Source organism: Symphalangus syndactylus, chromosome 6 (assembly GCF_028878055.3).
Source record: "Symphalangus syndactylus isolate Jambi chromosome 6, NHGRI_mSymSyn1-v2.1_pri, whole genome shotgun sequence".
NCBI classification, from domain to species: domain Eukaryota; kingdom Metazoa; phylum Chordata; class Mammalia; order Primates; family Hylobatidae; genus Symphalangus; species Symphalangus syndactylus.
This window is the reverse complement of record NC_072428.2, coordinates 41,922,089-41,943,170: the sequence shown is the minus strand read 5'-3', so window position 1 is coordinate 41,943,170 and position 21,082 is coordinate 41,922,089. Positions and strand designations below refer to the sequence as shown.

Sequence of the window (21,082 nt, the reverse complement as noted above, 5' to 3'; positions counted from 1 at the left end):
CAGTCCACAGATACAGAGGCCATAAGCAAGCAAGCAAAGCCTCTTCTGGATGATATCCCTGAACCCTGGTGGGGTTCAGAATCTCAGGAGCCAGTGGTAGAAATGGCCAGTGCTGACCCACAAATTCAAAGAACAAGGAGAAATGGCATTTATTATCGACAAGAAAATAGGCTAGAAGGTAAAGAAACTATAAAGGATCAAGTCTAAGACAAAGGTAGAAAAAAACAAGCTGTGTCGGCAACAGAGAGCAAGCCAGACTGGTTACTCAGAACCTACAGATGACAAAAAACTAAACATCTCTGAACAGGGGGAAAGAAGCTTTTATAGCATCCCTGTGGCCTGTCCAAGTTGACTTCGTAGAACACGTAAGTGTGTCAAGACATTATAGACCGACACCTTTAATTGTGAAGAGACTTTACAAAGGTAAAAACTGGCCAGGCGCAGAGGCTCACACCTATAATCCCATCACTTTGGGAGGCCAAGGCGGCGGATCATGAGATCAGGAGTTTGAGACCAGCCTGGCCAACATGGTGAAACCCTATCTCTACTAAAAATATAAAAAATTAGCTGGGCATGGTGGCCCGTGCCTGTAAGCCCAGCTACTCAGGAGGCTGAGGCAGGAGAATCACTTGAACCTGGGAGGTGGAGGCTGCAGTGAGCTGGGATCGCGCCATTGCACTCCAGCCTGGGCGACAAAGCAAGACCCGTTTCAGGGGGGAAGAAAAAGGTAAAAACCTCTACTATAGCATCTCAATTTCATGCTATAGTATCTCAATTTCAACAGCATGCCCCCAAGGGTAGGAGATAAGGCATGTTTGTCTTTGCACATCCAGAGCCCAAGACACTTCAGAGAGACAAGGAGACAAAGTAGTATTAACAAAGGACACTGGGGAGGCTAGAGGAGCAGGAAATACTATCTCAGAGCTAAGTAAAGAAAGTGCTTCAAAAAGGAAGTGATCAACCATGTCAAATGTCACTGACATTTGTCCAATTAGTGATACTGACGGTGGCACTGAATGCCTGATGTCTGTAGAATCAAGAATGGCAGGAGAAAAAGTAGAGAAAGTGTTTCAGGAGTTTTGCTATTAAAGAGGGGCAGAAAAAATATACTCAGGGGAATGTGAGATTAAAAGTTTTTGCTGTAGTTTGTTTTAAAGATAAGAGACATTGTAGCATGTTGTATGCTGATGGGAATGATCATGCAGAAATGTTCATCTGAAATAGAACTGCTGGGGTAATGTCTGTGAGTTGGTGAGAAGGAACAGGATCCAGTGTCTGGTGGAGAAGTTGGTCATATACAGATGAACAGTTTATCCATGTAAGTGGAGAGAAGTGAACTTGATGGGGTACCTGTGCACTCAGGTTAGTAGATATGGAGGTAAGGACATGTAGAAATTTCTCACAGAAACAGGAAAACATACACATTATCAGCTGAGAGTGAGGAAAGAGGAGAAAGTGTTACAGGTTGAAGAAAATAAGAAAGTATGTAAAAATTATCCAAACACATGGGAAATAGGTGGACTAGGGAAATGTAGGACTTCCAGTCAGCACTAAAGGCCCATAAAGATCAGTGGTCATGACTTTAAAGTGAGAGTAGTCAACATGCCTGAGTACAGGTGCAAAGGAAGAAAAAGCATAAGGAAGAATAAAACTTTTCTTTGTGTCTATCCTTCAGAGGGTAGATGCCATATAAATGAGCAGAAAACTAAGCAATCAGATTTCAGGCACTTGCTTTTCTCCCTTGGATATATACACATCTAAGCTTTTCAGGATATACATAATTTATGTCTATTTATATGGTTTAGATGGAAAAATAAATACAAAATAACTTACTCCAAGCTAACACTATGTATCTTTAGGGTGACTGAAATAAGGAAATCATTTTCTATATTGTTCTCTCACTTTTTTACTCTGAGAATCTATTACTTTTACAAAAAGTAAAAAAAAAAAACTTCCATGAAAAAAATTATAATCCAATGATATATAAACAAAGCCAGTGCCACAATATGTTGACTGTCTGCAGACAGATGGAAACTGCATACCACATTCTGGCAATCTTCAATACAGGTTGAATATCCCTTATCCAAAATGCATGGGACCAGAAGTGTTTGGGATTTTGTAATTTTTTTTGATTTTAGAATACTGTATTTGCATATACATAATGATGTTTCTTGGGAATGGGACCCAAGTCTAAACACAAAATTCATTTACTTTTCATATATATTTTATACACATAGCCTTAAGATAATTTTATACAATATTTTAAGTAATATTGTGCATGAAACAAAGTTTTGACTGTGACATCACATGAGGTCAGGTGTGAAATTTTCCACTTGTGGAATCATGTTGGCACTCAAAAAGTTTCAGATTTTGAAGCATTTCAGATTGCAGATTTTTGGGCTAGGGATCCTCAATCTGGTATATAGACAACTTAAAAATAACTCATATAGACCCAAGCTGATAATGGCAGAGCCTCTTTAGGGTTCTAGCGGGCATACACCCTCCTCCCCTCCCTAATCTGCCACTGCCTATCCTACAGTAGATCTCCACCTATCTTAGGTCTCCTACCTATTCCTTTACTGGAGCTACCACCATGAGAAGGTTTGAGAAAGATCCTATTTCTATATTCAGGGCAGGAAGCACATAGCGGTGAGGCAAAAGTCAGCGAGAGATAGGAAGAGAACTCCTTCAATGCACATCTACTTTGCCATTATTTCAGATGCAATGACATATAGAGTTTCTAGTACTAGAAAGAACTGAGAAGAGTCACAGGCAGGGTCCACTGGGCAACATCAATAAATATAATCAGGTTTAGAAACCTCAAGGAAATGGTCTAAAAAAAAAACAAAATTAAATCTAAAAAAAATAGATGAACTGTCTGTGCTAGGTTTATAATGTAAGCAATACTATATTCTTAATTGTTTCAAACAGTTTACATTGATTTGAAATGAAGAAGAAATTTTTTCACAACTTTATAACTCAGATTTGAACAAGACTTAGCAGGAAAATTTATTCTATACCAAGTTTCATCAGTGAACATTTCCAAATCTTAGCATTAGGATAATATATCATTTTCTCTGGCCGGGCGCAGTGGCTCATGCCTGTAATCCCAGCACTTTGGGAGGCCGAGGCGGGTGGATCACAAGTTCAGGAGATCAAGACCATCCTGGCTAACACGGTGAAACCCTGTCTCTACTAAAAATATAAAAAATTAGCCAGGCATGCTGGCGGGCGCCTGTAGTCCCAAGCTACTCAAGAGGCTGAGGCAGGAGAATGGCGTGAACCCGGGAGGCAGAGCTTGCAGTGAGCCAAGATCACGCCTCTGCACTCCAGCCTGGGCGACAGAGCGAGACTCCGTCTCAAAACAAAAACAAAAACAAAAACAAAATATATATATATATCATTTTCTCTTAAGTCAGTGTTTGAAATCGGGTATGCCGCCAATAAAATTTTATGTGCACAGCTAAAATCAGAGACAGTTACAAAATAGAAGGCTGCCCTCAAAGCTGTTTATCAACCAATTTTTCCTGATGTTTACACTTTTCCAACAAAATCCTAAGAATCTGTAAACACAACATAATATAAAAACAAGAATACTTAAATACCAGCAAAATAAACAATTTAAACAATACATTTCATATGTCGGGTAGAGACAAAAGACCTTAAAAAAAAATATAACGATGATATTGTTCAGCTGTGTCCCCATCCGAATCTCATCTTTTTAAACTGTAGTTCCCATAACCCCCACGTGTCGTGGGAGGGACCAGGTGGAGATAATTGAATCATCGGTGGTTTCCCCCATCCTGTTGTCAGAGATCTGATGGTTTTATAAAGGGCAGTTTCCCTGCACACTCTCTCTTGCCTGCCATCATGTAAGATGTGTCTTTGCTCCTCCTTTGCCTTCCGCCATGATTGTGAGGTCTCCCCAGCCATGTGAAACTGTGAGTCCCTTAAACCTCTTTTTCTTTATAAATTACCCAGTCTTGGGTACGTCCTTTTAGCAGCATGAGAACGGACTAATACAAATGAACAGCCTGCATTAATATACAACTGACCTTGTTCCCCTCCCCTACAAAAAAGATGAATGTACAATGTCACCAAAAAATTGTTTTAACTAATAAAATTTCAATAAGTGGGTAAAGAAACAAGTGAGAATAAATTAGCCTGCAAACTAAATACTAAAAATATTTTTTTATTAAACGTTACTGAAGTGTTAGAGCTAGCCAGTGTAAAGAATTAACAGAAAATTCAGTCATTAAAGTGACTTAGAAAAAAATCCAAATATTGTAATTTAAATGAAAGTCTACATGAATTTAGTATTAACACCGAATAACTTAGGCCTTTAGGGGTAACTTTGAAATTATCCAACTAAGTTAGAGTTTTGGATGTAATCCAAGAAATTATTACATGTGAATAAAGCTAGTTTAAACACTTCAGGCTTATAAAGTCTTACAAAATTTTATGAAAAACTATTTGAAAATAAGAAATTTTAATTTCTCCAAATCTACTTCCTTTTTATTTTTCACCCACTGTGACTTCTTAAATACAATGTGCCAGACTCAGCTATAAACACTTAAGTGGCATGGAGCACAGTATTTTTTTTTTTACTAGACTTTCAATTATTTCCTTAAATCTATCAGTTCACTCACATGATTATAAACAATTGGTTTCCCAACAGTGAAATTCCTTCTCACCTGTCTTTGATGATCCAGATCTGCTTTATTACCAATTAAAATCATTGGGAACTCATCACGATCCTTTACTCTGAGAATCTGTCTTTGAAACTTATAGATTTCTTCAAAACTTTAAAAAAAAATCAAAAACAAATTAATCAATTTGGTCAAGTATGAGAATTCAGCAAGTCTCATGCCCCATTTAGTACTTCATTTTTCCTTTTTCTATAGAAACAAAAAGTCCAAATTCAATAAAGTCTAGTGATCTTGACAAGAACAGTAGATCTACATTCTAATATGGTACAAACCTGCCTCTATCTGTGACTGAAAAGACCAACAGGAAGCCCTCACCAGTCCTCATATACTGTTCTCTCATGGCTCCAAACTCTTCTTGTCCTGCTGTATCCAAAACTAAAGAAAAAACAACAAATGTAATTATACTTCTGCTTTTTATAAACTGCTTCCCCACAAGGGCAAGACCAATTAATGTGAGTCCTCTAGAGAGCCTCATACTTGGTATAATACAGAAATGGCATTCCTTTCTTAGTACTTTATTCTTAATACTAAAGACAAATATATTCTAATGGCAGACGGTTACAGAGTTTATCTTCATCAGTACTGGTTGGCTTTGTGGTTAGAATATATTAGGATACTAATTAGAAGCTTAAAAATATCAAACACATTTAATCAGATGGAGTCAGGTAACCTCTAAAATCACTTGAATGTTTTATCCCCTCCATGGAAAAAACTGAAAAAGATACCTGTAAATTCAAGAAAGAAATCTGAGTTATAACCACCATCCCCCAATACCATACTTAGTGCAGGTGCTAATGTAACCTTTGATCTCTGTAAACAAAATAATTATACATATTAGAATAATAGGGCTTTCTTTGTGGAGAGGTGGGACGTTTAGACACAAAACAGTATTTGCTAAAGCCTCTGTGCTATAAATTCTAATAACAGTATCAAACTTTTTCTATATTCACTTCATCCATTTTAACCTTTGCCAAAAGGTAGGAAGAGTTGAGACCTGACAGGTTTTTTCCAGTTGCCCCAATAAAATCAACTTCAACAAACTACAATGAGACCAGTTTCACTAGAACAAGATCAACACAAATACTGTTTTACTTTTCATTTATTGAGGAATATTTAAATTACCCATTATGCGGACTCTTCAATCAAAACTTACAAATGATATGGGCTAATATTCCAGATCATCTAATACTTCAAATATATTATTTAACATAGCAAAACATCAGAGCTTATTTTTTAAAAAATGATATGCAAATTATCAAATAAAGGAAGTTTACTTACTATCTAGCCGGGCTGCTCTGTCATCTATCACACACTGCTTTGTGTAAGAATCTTCAATGGTTGGATCATAATCCGTTACAAAATAGGACTGCAAGAAAAGAAAAAACTTTATTTTAAAATTCATGGCCAGGGATGGTAGCTCACACCTGTAATCCTAGTGCTCTGGGAGGCCAAGGGAGAAGGATCACTTGAGGCCAGGAGTTTGAGACCAGCCTGGGCAACACAGCAAGACTCTTATCTCTTAAAAAAAATTTAAAAATTAGCCTTTGTGGTGTGTACCTGTGGTCTCTGCTACTTGGGAGGCTGATGTGGGAGGATCACTTGAGCCCAGGTGGTTGGGGCTGCAATGAACCATGATTGTGCCACTGTACTCCAGCCTGGGAGACAGGACAAGACCCTGTCTCAAAAATAAAAATAAAATAAATAGAATAAAAAATAAAATAAAATTTATGATTACCTGCCTACCAATGTACCAAGGCAACTTTGCTTAACAAATTCCACTTATCCAGAACTAAGCAAAACATTTTCACTGTACTAGGGTTTACCCTCTATGACAATTCCCCACCAAATGTTCTTATGAGCACCTTCACGTGAAGAAAAGGTACTAGGTATCTCTAAATTTTCGTATCTGAAATATGCAAGACTGCAAAAGATCTACAACTTTTTTCGTAATTATTTAAGGTTAAGAATCTAGATCTCGCCTTCCTTCCTTCCTTCCTTTCTTTCTTTCTTGAATCTAGATCTCCCCTTCCTTCCTTTCTTTCGTTCCTTCCTTCCTTCTTTCTTCCTTCCCTTTCCTTCCCTTTCCTTCCCTTCCCTTCCCTTCCCTTCCCTTTCCCTTCCCTTTCCCTTTCCTTTCTTTTCTTTTCTTTTCTTTCCCTCTCTGGCCCAGGCTACAATCTACTCGGCTTGCTGATGCCAGCGCGCGCCACCGCTGCCTGCCTTTTCTCCTTTGGATGCAGGCACGCGTTCGACATCTTGGCCACGCTGGGCGCCAGCTCCTGAGGCCGAGTGCTCTGCCCGCCTCAGCCTCCCGAGGTACTGGGACTACAGACGGAGTCTCGCTCACCCAGTGCTCGGTGTTGCCCGGGCTGGAGTGCGGTGACGTGGTCTGGCCTCGCGGCAGCCTCTACCCCCCGGCCGCCTGCCTTGGCCTGCCAGTGTGCTGGGATTGCAACCTCTGCCCGGCCGCCGCCCCATCTGGAAGGTGGGGAGCGCCTCTGCCTGGCCGCCCCTTCTAGGAGGTGAGGAGCACCTCTGCCTGGCCGCCCCGTCTGGGAAGTGAGGAGCGCCTCTGCCCGGCCGCCCCGTCTGGGAAGTGAGGAGCGCCTCTGCCCGGCCACCCACCGTCTGGGAAGTGAGGAGCGCCTCTGCCCGGCCACCCACCGTCTGGGAAGTGAGGAGCGCCTCTGCCCGGCCACCCACCGTCTGGGAAGTGAGGAGCGCCTCTGCCCGGCCGCCCCGTCTGGGAAGTGAGGAGCGCCTCTGCCTGGCCACCCATCGTCTGGGAAGTGAGGAGCGCCTCTGCCCGGCCACCCATCGTCTGGGAAGTGAGGAGCGCCTCTGCCCAGCCACCCCGTCTGGGAAGTGAGGAGTGCCTCTGCCCGGCCGCCCCGTCTGGGAAGTGAGGAGCGCCTCTGCCCGGCCGCCACGTCTGGGAAGTGAAGAGCGCCTCTGCCCGGCCACCCATCGTCTGGGAAGTGAGGAGCGCCTCTGCCTGGCCTCCCATCGTCTGGGAGGTGAGGGGCGCCTCTGCCCGGCCGCCCCGTCCGAGAGGAAGTGAGGAGCGCCTCTGCCCGGCCGCCCCGTCCGGGAAGAAGTGAGGAGCGCCTCTGCCCGGCCGCCCCGTCCGGGAAGAAGTGAGGAGCGCCTCTGCCCGGCCGCCCCGTCCGGGAAGAAGTGAGGAGCGCCTCTGCCCGGCCGCCCCGTCCGGGAAGAAGTGAGGAGCGCCTCTGCCCGGCCGCCCGGTCCAGGAAGAAGTGAGGAGCGCCTCTGCCCGGCCGCCCCGTCCGGGAAGAAGTGAGGAGCGCCTCTGCCCGGCCGCCCCGTCCGGGAAGAAGTGAGGAGCGCCTCTGCACAGCCACCCATCGTCTGGGAAGTGAGGAGCGCCTCTGCCCGGCCACCCACCGTCTGGGAAGTGAGGAGCGCCTCTGCCCGGCCGCCCCGTCTGGGAAGAAGTGAGGAGCGCCTCTGCCCGGCCGCCCCGTCTGGGAGGTGAGGAGCGCCTCTGCCCGGCCACCCATCGTCTGGGAGGTGAGGAGCGCCTCTGCCCGGCCACCCATCGTCTGGGAGGTGAGGAGCGCCTCTGCCCGGCCGCCCATCGTCTGGGAGGTGAGGAGCGCCTCTGCCCGGCCACCCATCGTCTGGGAAGTGGGGAGCGCCTCTGCCCGACCACCCATCGTCTGGGAAGTGAGGAGCGCCTCTGCCCGGCCGCCCTGTGTCTGGGTAGAAGTGAGGAGCTCCTCTGCCTGGCCGCTCCGTCTGGGAGGTCTACCACGGAGGCCAGAAGCAATGTGGGGGCTGGACGTGGTGGCTCACGCCTGTGGTCCCGGCACTCTGCGGGGCGAGGCGGGTTGATCACTTCGGGCTAGGACCAGTCTGGCCAACTTGGCGAAACATGAAGAATACAACAGACAAACCAACCAACCAACTCAATGACAACAAAACAGGTCTACCCTGGAGTCATACTCTAATTTTTTCTATTTTCCTCCCTTTCTGATCCTTTATCCCACTTTCTTTTTCTTCCTCTTCCTTCTCCCTCTTCTTTGTCAAATAGAGGATTGAGTTATTATCACTGATCCATATAAAGTCCCTCTCTCATTTATTTTAACTCCCACCCCCATTTCTATTCCCCGACTTCCCATGTGCAACCTTCCTAATATGTTTGATACGCATCTTTTTGTTTGTATGTATTTTTAGAAAATGTTTATTGTTTTTGTATGCAAAAAAATTAATAAAAAAAAGTTTATTTGAAAAAAAAAAAAAGAATCTAGATCTCAAACTCTAGAAAAATTAGAAAACACAGTAAGTTATAATTCAGACATATTTGAATTAGCAACCTGATTATAATCATCAGTCCTAAGAAGTAGCTGGAAAAAATGGAGACAACACAAAGAGGCCTGGAACATTTCATCTTATACCTTTCTTTTCTCACACTTTGTCTTATTCCCCTTTCAACTGTCTTATGTACTATAAGAAAATATCATTTTGAAATTTTTTCATTAGTAGGAACCTCAAACTTATTCTTTCACTGACATCTTTTGTTGTTTTTTTAATCTTAAATTCTATTCCTCTCTTCTTTGATCAAATGCTCCCAACTATTGAAGTCATTACCGTAAAAAAAAAAAAGGGGGACAGTTAAAGTATCCAGGTAAGACGGGAAGAATCTCAGCCTACATTTCAGTTTTATTTTAAAGGGTTTTAAAAACTCAGCTACTCAGGAGGCTGAGGTGAAAGGATCACCTGAGCCCAGAAGGTCAAGGCTGCAGTGAGCCATGATCGTACCACTCTGCACTCTAGCCTTGGTGACAGGATGAGACCCTGTCTCCAAAAAAGAAAAAGGTTTAAAAAAGAAAACAACAATAATCTGAGAGAGTGCATTTCCCTCTTCTTACAGAAGGGCACTAACCAGGACACCAACATCATCCTCCTTTTGTTCTGAGTATCTCCTTTGATCTACTTTGGACTGAATTCCTCAAAGCCCGTTTTCCCACTGGCTCATTACAAAATCTGAAGGAATGATTTGGAAGGAGACAGCTTAATGCTAGGAACCAGCATCAAGGGTATTTAGCCTTCTTCAGGCAAGGGTTCCTGGCTCTTGGGACCCAACATTCGCGGTGACCTATGCAAACACCAGAGAGCTACTCAGAAACAAGCACTCTAAAGAGGACAGAAAAGAACCCCCTGGTTTTGGGAGGGGATATATTAATCTGCCTGATACCATGACTTTACATATTTTTTTTGAAGGACACTTTCCACATTTTATTTAAGTCTTCAGAATAACTTTAAAGCCAGGCATGGTGGCTCATGCCTGTAATCCTAACACTTTGTGAAAATTACTTGAGCCCAGGAGTTCTAGGCTAGCCTGGGCAACAAGGTGAGACCACATCTCTACAAAAACTGTAAGACTTAGCCAGAGGTGGTGGTGTACACCTGTAGTCCTAGTTACTCCAGAGGCTGAGACAGAAGAATTGCTTGAGCCCAGGAGTTTGAGGTTACAGTGAGGTATGATCATGCCACACTGCGCTCCAGCCTGGAAGACAGAATAACACCCTGTCCCTTAAAAAAAATTTTTTTTTAATTAAAATTAAAATGTTTAACTTTAATCACAGAATTCCATATCTATAATCCTATTTGTTTTTTGATGTTTCACTTAAATGCATGATTTATTGAACAAAGTCTGTAAAAGAAATGTTTACCAACAGCAGTAACTTTTAGTAGGAAACCATCTCCTCCACTACTCCATCACCATTTAAAAATAAACAGGTATCAATTCACTTAACTAGCCTTAAAAAAAAATAAGCAGGTATCAAAACAACCATGAACTTACTTTTTGGCACCCATGCCACTTCAAAAAGTAAATAAATTTTACTGGGTACATTCTGTATACCCACTATTCTAAACAACAGGAATCAGCAGTCTTTCACAAGCAAATTGGATAAAGCATGCTCTGTACTTTTTAAGATTCATTTCTTGAAACATGTTTCCCCATATGCCATGCTTTTATATCTTGTAAAACCTGAATTTCACTGACTACTCCCAGTTGATGCCTAAAAGTGCTACACTGTCCCTACCGATTTGGCCTAAAATAAAATAAACAAATGTTAAATACATTTTTTACAAATGTCCAAGCCATGCACAATAGCTAGAATCCTTTAAATGTGACAGTTCTTGGCATTGTGAGATTGAGACATTAACATGTACAAAACATTGTTGGTTTGATTGTTACATAAAAGACTGTTGCAACTTTGAAGTCCAGTATAAATAAAGTGTTTTACCTCTACTCGCTACGGACATTTCTTTGGATGTCTTAACTCTTGAAACACAATCTTAGTATTACAAGAATTTTGCCATACTGTTACATGCATTTATTTCCACCCATATTAATTTTTAAGACAAATTAATTGTTGGGATTTTTGGATATTTAGGTTCACGCCTAATCTTTGCTGTGTCCTATCTTCATACTTTGTCTACAGAGACCATCATCTACTGGCTACACGTAAATTGTAAAGAGCCATCCACATTGAAAGATTCCTCCTCCAACGAAACATCACTCTGGGAACTAACTGCCTATCATAGAATCAAAAACCTCTTTCCCTCTCAAAATTCTAAAAAGCCACAGGTCAGAATATCCCTAAGAGCATTCACTGCGTGAAGGTAACAAATACAAGCATCACCTCTCACCGAAAAGGCAACATTTTTGTTAAACTTGGGTACCAGATATTTGAGGCAACAGATTACCAATAAGTAATCAGTCCCAGTGATGAAGTGTCCTGGGTTTAATTCTAACTCTGCTATTCTCTAGCTGTGGGACCTAAGGCAAATCACTTTACATGTCTAATCTTCAGCATCTGTAAAACAGAGATAGGAATAAAATTCTGTGAAGCAGGTAAAATGAAATAATGCATATGAAGTGCCAAGGCATGCTGATTAATAAATGTCAACCATAATAATAACTATTATTTTTGTCATGCAGTTAAATGATCTGAATTAGTGTTTTTTACTAAAGTATAAAGATTTGCTAAGCTCAGGAGTAGCTGTAATAATTCCAGTCCTAGTTACACTTCAGACCAACCACATGACCTCTGGGACTTGGTATCCAAATGTTGTGAATCAAGATGAAAGCTGGGGTTCTGGAAATAGTCTCTGGATCTGAGCAGCAACTACACAGGTAATTTACATAAGTAAAAACCCATCAAGCTGTACATTTAAGATCTGTACACTTTTTGTACATATATGAATTATACCTCTAGAGAATATATAAATTAAATGGCTCCCTGCTGCTTATAGAATTCTGCAGTTTCTTTACATACTATGCAAAGCCCTCCAGGTTTTATGTAGTATGCAAAGCCCTCCGGTTTGATCTGTGTTGTTCACCATGCAAAGCCTCATTTCCCACTACTTGAAATCCTTCAGCCAACTGTCCTTGCTCTCTTGATTTCACTCATTCATTTGTTCAGTAATCATGTATGGAGCACCTATTAAGTACTCCATAAAGAAAAGGTCTCTACTTTCAGAGTCCAGTGCCTTTTATACAACCATCAGTAGTTGACGTATTACTGGGGGCAAGAGGAATTGGGGCATTTTAAATCTATACCCAAGCCAAAAAACAGAAACAGCATGAAATGCCAATACCATGCTTGTTCAGAAGGCAAGAGAAGTTAGACAGTTAATACTACAGTTATGTACAGAACTATGTATGCGTTCACTTATCAACACAGAGCCTCAGCAATTTGCCAGGAAAGAAAACAGTCTCTCTCCTGAAGTTATAAAAAGTTACCAACCACAGCCCAGAAAGGATGTTCTGTAGCAGAAAGAGAAAAAAAAGAGGAAAAAAAAACAAGCACAGTATTGCACTGAGCTAGACAGTAAAGGTTCAGGCAAGCATAGGGAAGGAGGGTGGACCCAAGGGCTCAAAAGAGTACACTGAGGGGAAAGGAAGGGTGGAGGATGGAGAGAGCACATGTTTCCCGATAGACATGAAAGGATGTGCGCAGAAGAATCCTAGTCAAAAGACAGGGAATACCCCCATTCAAAGGGCAGCATGCCTTCTCGGTAGTATGGAAGGGCAAATGAACTTCATTTTCTTTAAAGTTGTCAGGAGATGTGGAGAAACATTTAGGATTAGGGAAGCTATCACATTCAGACAGAGATAAAATCTGGTCTGGCAAGCCTGGGCAACATAGCGAGACCCCCATCTCTACAAAAAATAAATTAGCCACGCATGGTGGCACACGCCTATAGTCCCAGCTACTCAGGAGGCTGAGGTAGGAGACTGAGGTAGGGGGATTGCTTAAGCCCAGAAGGATGAGGCTGCAGTGAGCCATGATGGCACCACTGCACTCCAGCCTGAGCAACAAAGCAAGACCCTGTTTCAACCCGCCCCTAAAAAAATTGATCTGGGTAAGTTTGTCGGAAGCCCCTAATAATGCCAAAGTATAATATTATGCTGGGATAAGCAGGATAATCCTTCTTACATGCCACTAGATTGCGTAACACGAGCTCGGGCTGGCCTCCTAAGGAGAACTGCCAACTCAGTATCTCCCCATTCAAAGAAGCCACATTAAGGAGGAAAAGAAGGAAGGAGAGAAAAGGGGATGAGTTGCCCTTCCGCCTTCAGTGGTAAGGAGTGACAACTCACTTTCTTCTGACACCAAGCTACTGGTGAAAGTGTAGTTCCCAAACACTGCCACAGAGTGGTGCCTGGTCTACACGCTGGGACCGGTAATTTACTGGAAATTCTAGGAAACTCAGTGAATCCAGCACATTGGTTAAGTCTACCACACTTGCATAGAAAAAGGATAGGCTAGATCTGAGGTGCCACTGGGAAGTTGTAAACAAATGGAGGGCAGTTCTGAGCACAGCATCATTCTCAGGAAAGTCGTAGGAGTTCTCTAAAACCATAGGGTATAGAAAGGGGAAGAGAAAAGGAAAGGAGAGAACGGAAACAAACAAGTATAGGAAAACCCTGAAAAATACTGAATCTGGGCAACGTGTACATGGTTGTGGTTCTCTGGACTTTTGTATATATTTGACAATTTTCATATTAATTTTTTCTAAATCTGGTGGTGGCACATAAGGAAAGAGACAGTGATCCTTTTTTAACCCTGAGCTTTCACCTCACTCTACTCAAGACTACATCATGTACAAGGCTGATATTTTTTCTTGCTCAGAATATTTTCCAGGTTTTTTTTCTCTTTTCCCCCTTCCTCCTTTTCTCTCAACACCACATATATCTTATCTACTTTGTCTTTTATTTTTTACTTTTATTGTCCATTTCTTCCCCAACCCAACTAGAAAGAAACTCCATGAGGGCAGGGACTTTGTCAGAGAAGTAAAGTGACGTGCTTAGTGCTTAAACATCAAATAACTTTGCTAATCTGCCTCTCTGAAAGTAAAACACACTTACACTCATCTTTCATTCCTGCTACCACTGATCCCATCGAAAGTGACATATCCAGGCTGGGCGCGGTGGCTCACACCTGTAATCCCAGCACTTTGGGAGGCCGAGGAGGGCAGATCACCAGGTCAGGAGATCGAGACCATCCTGGCTAACACAGTGAAACCCCGTCTCTACTAAAAATACAAAAAATTAGCCAGGAGAGGTGGCGGGCGCCTGTAGTCCCAGCTACTCAGGAGGCTGAGGCAGGAGAATGGCGTGAACCCCGGGGGGCAGAGCCTGCAGTGAGCCGAGATCGCGCCACTGCACTCCAGCCTGGGCGACAGCAAGACTCCATCTCAAAAAAAAAAAAAAGTGACATATCCATAGGCCGGGCATGGTGGCTAAGGCCTCTAAACCCAGCACTTTGGGAGGCTGAGGCGGATGGATCACCTGAGGTCAGGAGTTCGAGACCAGCCTGGCCAACATGGTGAAACCCCATGTCTACTAAAAATACAAAAATTAGCCAGGCGTGGTGACAGGCACCTGTAGTCCCAGCTATTTGGGAGGCTGAGGCAGCAGAATCACTTGAACCCAGATGGCAGAGGTTGCAGTAAGCCAAGATCATGCCACTGCACTCCAGCCTGGGCAACAGAGCGAGACTGTTTCAAAAATAAAAATAAATAAATAAAATTCATAAAATTTCAAATTTCTCATTCCCTTATTGGCCTATAAAACAAGGAGTAAATGTACCACGCGCGCACACACACACACACACACACACACACACACACACCAAGACTAACAAATTTACTTTCTTTTCTTCTCCTTCTTGAGCTCCTGCTCAGCTCACCACTTACCCACATACTACGCACAGATATCAGGTCACGAAACAATCTAGAGGCAAAATTCTGTGATTCTGTGCTCCCTTCCAGTTTAAGACAGCATTTCCCTATTATTACTTCTATCCATAAAACACGTACTATGTTTTTTAAATTATGATAAACAAAAATGAGATTTCATTAACTTGCTTCCTATTAACAGATGCATTTATATCTTTACTGGAGACAACATGATGAGAAGAAAACACAAGGGCTCTGGAGCCGGAGAGCCTGAAATCCAAATCCAGAAGCCATCCTACTAGCTAGCTGTTTGAGTCCTTGGGTAAACTAACACATCTCTAACTCCATTTCCTCAACAGAAAAGGGCAAGAACGGCTAGTTAGGGAAGGCATGTTCCAATGCCCACTTCAGATGTGGCAGCAAAGAAGTTGTAAGAGAAAAGGAAAAACTTCCCAGGGAGCTGCTCCCACTCCCAGGGAGTAGGGGGAAGCTCACAAAGTTGCCCCTCGGGATCTAATAAGGGCCACAGGTCCCCGGTGACTGCTATGTAGCCTCCATTCTCCTCTTCCAGGACAGAAGCGCTGGCTGAAGCTATCCTGTCCCTAGTCCCACCACTGTATCTCTGGTGTGTGGGGCTGCCTAGGGAGGCAGCAGAATTGAGGTAGTCTGAGATGTAAGTCAAATAGACCGGACACAGTTCTATCAGTTTGCCAGCTGTGGGAAACTAGAGCAGCTCACTTAACCTGTTTGAACTTCAATTTCCTTGTCTATGAAATGAAAATCACACCAACTTTGCAGGATTGTTGTGAAAAGTTAAAAATACTCTATGTGGAATCCAAAGCACAACAGATGACACACAGTAGGCCCTTAATAAATTATAGCTGATAAAGCCCAAATCACATCTTGCTTTCTTTGCAGTGCTTTCAACACTCCAACCAGAAAATAATCTCAATATTCTCTTACCCTTAAAGTGACAACAGTTTAGACTTTTCTCAACTTCTGTCTTATTAGTAATAAGTTGTGATTTGGAAAATACATATACCAAGCTTAATGTATACTATATAATTGCTACTTACAATTTCCTTTTATAATTGCTTATCTTTTCATGTATGTGTGTAAGTGAATGTATGAATAACTGATACATTGAGTTAAACTCAATGAGTATAAGCATAAAACTTTCCCTCCAAGCCCCTCTGTGGGAAAGTTTTTCTTTGTTCCTGAGTGAAATCTAAGGCAAGTCTTGTAATTTTTAAAAATCATTCTTTGACTATAAATATATTTAGGCCAAACACAACGGTTCATGCCTGTAATCCCAGCACTTTGGGAGGCAGAGGCAGGAGGACTGCTTGAGCCCAGGAGTTTGAGACCAGCCTCAGTGACATAGAGAGACCCCCATCTCCACAAAAAGGGGGAAAAAAAAAGTTTAAATATCCTTCAGCCCCAAGAACACCATAGTTTCAATAACTGTCTTAATTGCAGTAATCAATACTCATCTAAATTAAAGCTTTTCCCCTTCCTTGATGGAGCTGAGAAGTCTAGTTGGGCTGGGGGATGTGAGGGGTCCTGTCATCATCTCTCTCTCCCTGCTCTGCATCTCTTCTACCCACAACAAGGCTGTCTCTGGCTCCTTCAGGGTGGGAACTGAAGGAGTGGAAAAAGCTATGGGGGTGTCAAAAGGCCACACCAATTAAGTGTGATGTTCATACCAACTTTTTCATGAGGGCCCTCCATACTCAATTCCCAGAACTTAAGTGAGACCTGGCCATTTACAACTCCAACCCTCGATCTCTGGGGTTTCCATGGGTACCTCCCTCCTGGTTCATGTCACCTTCTAGGTGGCCGAGCACAGTGTCCCTTTCTAGATGGCTTTAAGCTGGTTTCACCCAGCAGCCTAAGGACACTAATGTCTTTCCAAGTACAAAGTGCTAACATACAGCCCTCTCTGTGCTCTGCTGCCTCAGGGCTACTGATCCATAGATTTGTATACTAAACCTTTCATTCCCCAAACTCGAGGGGATACATGTCAAATTCTCGGAATGACTCCATTACAGCCTCCCTCATCATTTGGCTTAAATGAAAGGGGCTTAAGGAGAAGCATCTTTCTCCTCTCCTCTATGTGTGGAAGCAGGAAAGGACACCGAACATACAACATACTAATAGCTCTTTCCAAAAACATTGTCTTAGAACCCTTAATAATCTCAACACTTTTATTCCCTAGAGGTAGGTACGGGCTACATGTGCAAAACCAGTTTAAGGCTACCCACGTTCTTGGAATATGAGGATAACTTAGCACCTACTGTTTTAGTCTCTTTTGGGTTTCAACAGAAGCTAAAATGAATTAGAATTCCAATTAAAATTGTGTTATATGTATGTCCCAGGACATATAAAACTCGATTTACATGCTCAAGGTTTTTAAAACTTTCCTGAAGCTAAGTAATATACTTGCACACAGATCTCAAAGTAGGGGAGGACTGCAGTGGGGAGAGAAGAATTAATTTCCCCAAGCACAATAAGGACCTAGTTAGCCATTGGTAGCCTCCATTTTCTAAAACAAGAGCAGAGCAAATTCCTCTGGTAACACTAGAGAAGACTGCAGCAACTTCAGACAGCTGTGAGCCAGAGCTGGGCTCCTCCTTGTGTCACTTTTTAGCAGCAGCTGTCATGTCACAGAGAACCTTTGTTCCCTGCAACATCCTCCCTTATTTTTTTGTCAAATGTTTCCAATGTGCTTGATATTCCTTCACTGAAGTACAGTTTTTGACTGAAATTAGTATTTCATTTAACCTAACATGTACAACTATATATGTCTATAATTTAATCCCCAGAACTCTAATGCAGAATAATAAAAGCTACACTAAATCCAGTAATCCTTTTAGTTCCTTTTTAACAAAATTTAGTGAGGTCTTCAGTGTTGCCAATTGTCTCGGACTGCCTAAAGCAACCATGTGCCTTCATTTGCCTTCCATACATTTTCAGCTAATATATATGTATTACCTCACATATAGTATTTAGTTGCAAATGAATGGGCCTGGTATGTGCCAGCAGAAAGTACAGTACAAAGTCAACTTACAAACTGGTTCTATCACAAAAGTCTGTTTATAAGTTATTTGGTGTTTTTTCCTAAATTGCAGGTATATTCACAGGCCAAATCACAAAAGCTACTACTGGATATGGCCCCGCCAGTATCAGCCCCAAGTTCTAACCTCTGAAGCAGGGTAATTTTTCCTAAGAAGAAATGGGAAGAGAATTTCTTTTCCTTTTCCAGAGGACAGAGCCAGGCCTAAACAAAACTTATATAGAGGGAAAGCTTGTCTTTGGGGTACCACTTGTATACCCCAGCCTTCTCAGCCTAACCTAACTCCCCACTCCAATAGCCTTCCCTGGGTTTAGCCTTCTTCTGAAAACATTCTAAGTACAAAAACACTGTATGTCTCTTCCCACTGTCCCCAAATTAAAGCCCTCAGGAGATAATCCTTGAATTCCCAAATTAAAACCCACAGACACATTCCCACTAGCAGTGTTTGGGGGTTCCAATTTTTCAATATCCTCACCTAGATCTGTTATTAAACATCAGTCTTGGCCATGTGCGATGGCTCACATCTGTAATCCCAACACTTTGGAAGGCTAAGGCGAGAGGATCACTTGAGCCCAGGAATTCGAGACCAGCTGGGCAACACAGTGAGACCCCCATCTCTACAAAATATTTAAAAATTAGTTAGATGTGGTGGTGTGTAACTGTAGTCCCAGCTATGTGAGACGCTGAGGTAGGAGGATCACTTGAGCCCAGGAGTTAGAGGCTGCAGTGAGCTGCGACCGCACCACTGCATTCCAACCTGGGCTACAGAGTGAGATCCTATCCCCCACCCCCTGCAAAAAAAAAAAAAAAAAAAAAAGACTTTTTTTTTTTTTTTTTTTTTTTTTTTTTTTTTTTACAACAGACACCCTATGGATGTAAAATAGTCTCTCACTGCAGTTTTAATGTGCATTTCCCTAGTGGGATGTTGAGTACATTTTTGTGTACTTCTTGGCCATTTGTATATCTTCTTTGCAGAAATGGCTATTCAAATCGTTGCCCCTTATTAAATTTTATCTTATCATTGAATGTAAGAGTACCTTATATATTCTGGATATGAATCCCTTATCAGAAATATGATTTACAAATATTTTTAAATGGTTTTCATTCATTCCTTCATTTATAGAGATGGGATCCCACTATGTTGTCCAGGCTGATGTCGAACTCCTAGGCTTAAGGGATCCTGCCATCTCAGCCTCCTGAGTAGCTGGGACTACAGGCATGCATCACTGTGCCCAGATGATTTGCAAATATTTTCTCGCATAGCCCCCTTCTTATAAAGCCTTCCTGCCATAAGTGAGTACATAGTTCCTAAATCTCAACTGTGGGGCGAAGTCTTATTACCCACCAACAATTCTGCACAATTCCAATTCCACATACCCAGGATTTTGGGTAATACCTGCTCCTGTGCCATCAATCTGTTGTACTAGTCTCCCATTAGGTGGCTGTTCCAATGGGCTGATTGCTGATCTAGAATGAAACTTCCCTCACTGTAACTATCCCTCTAACACCCCATTCCCTACCCTGAGCTTTTCCTATCACACTGAGCTTTAGCCTATACCATGCCCTAGCAGTTCACTTGTCCCAGTATGTGAATTTACCCTTTTTCATCAAATCTAAGATGGCAGTGATTGTAAGACCATCATTATTTTATGTGCCAAGATAAAAAAAAAGGTCGGGCGCAGTGGCTCACGCCTATAATCCTAGTACTTTGGAAGGCCAAGGTGGGTGGATCTCTTGAGGTCAGGAGTTCAAGACCAGCCTGGGAAACATGGTGAAACCCAGTGTCTACCCAAAATACAAAAATTAGCAGGGCATGATGGCACATGCCTGTGGTCTTAGCTATGTGGGAAGTTGAAGTGGGAGGATCATGGGAGCTCGGGAAGTCAAGGCTGCAGTGAGCCGTGATTGTGCCACTGCACTCCAGCCTGGGTAACAGAGGAGACCCTGCCCCCTCCCCCCAACCAAAAACAAAACAAAACAAAACAAAAAAACAAAACAAAACAAAACAAAAAAAGCAGAAAAAGGAAGAGGGAAAAAAAACTGCTACCAATACACTCATGACATGCCTTTGATTATGAGGCATCTCAATTTCAGATATACTAAAATGTATGGGGGGGAAATGTGATGAAATACAATAGTTCTAGACAACCGCATTGGTAAGGCTAGTTTTTGAGACAGAATATCTCATTTTGTCGCCCAGGCTGGAGAGCAGTGGTGCAATCTAGGCTCACTGCAACCTCCGTCTCCCTGGTTCAAGTGATTCTCCTGCCTCAGCCTCCCAAGTAGCTGGGATAACAGGCGCCCACCATTTTACAGATGAGACCATTGAGGCTCAGCAGTTAAATAACTTGTCAAAGGTCACAAAGTGGAACAGGGATTCAAATCAGGTCTAACTCCAATGCAATACTCCTTCCATTACACTTTCTTTAACCTGCCATACTAACATAGCACATAGCCTGCAACAGTTTAAAAAAAAATCCTGGTACCCCTTAAAATAAGTGATTCATTATTTTTTTAAATTATAAACTGCTACTGCCAAATAGAAAAGTAAAGTCGTTTCATTAAAAATGGAAATGCCCCATTTGTAAGTTACGAGTAAAGGTGTTAAGTAGGTCATTTCTTTAAATACACAAAGATACTGTTTGATCCAGCAATTTCAATTCCAGAAACTTATCCTGCCAATAGGTCTGCACATATAAGAAATGATATGTACAAGGTTGTTCATAGTGAAATGTCTTTAAAAGACTGGAAACACAATGTGCTTCAGCAAGGACCATGTCATTTAGCAAATGCATGGTTAAATTATGAAAGGTTCATTCAATATGAATATAACCATTAAAAAAAGGAATGACTTCATGCATTAATATACAGCAATCTGCAAGATATGTTGTTAAATACCCATAGTTTATGTATTTGCTTTATGTGCACAAAATATCTCTGGAAAGATACACAAGAAACTGATTAACTTTACCTGGGGGTTTAACTAGGTTGCTAGGAGATATGGACGGAAGGAAAACAATTCTTGTAGCTTTCAAATTTGAAATACATGAATGAAAGAAGGAACCCAAGAGTTTTGAAA

General features: G+C 42.1%; 1 protein-coding gene across 11 annotated transcripts in view; it reads right to left on the bottom strand.

The window, feature by feature from the left end:
* RRAS2 (RAS related 2) overlaps window positions 1-21,082 on the bottom strand; it is an 84,627-nt gene that overhangs the window by 12,348 nt on the left and 51,197 nt on the right. For 9 of the 11 annotated variants that reach the window (XM_055282352.2, XM_063641074.1, XM_055282349.2 and 6 more), the window contains 3 exons: window positions 5,988-6,075; window positions 4,982-5,084; window positions 4,695-4,803 (listed from right to left, as the gene is read on the bottom strand). In XM_055282352.2, coding sequence (XP_055138327.1) covers window positions 4,695-4,803; window positions 4,982-5,084; window positions 5,988-6,075 — 300 coding nt within the window. Of the gene's footprint in view, window positions 1-4,694; window positions 4,804-4,981; window positions 5,085-5,987; window positions 6,094-7,056; window positions 7,078-21,082 lie in introns of those variants that run through there. The other 2 variants (XM_063641076.1, XM_055282350.2) reach the window with 2 other exon arrangements.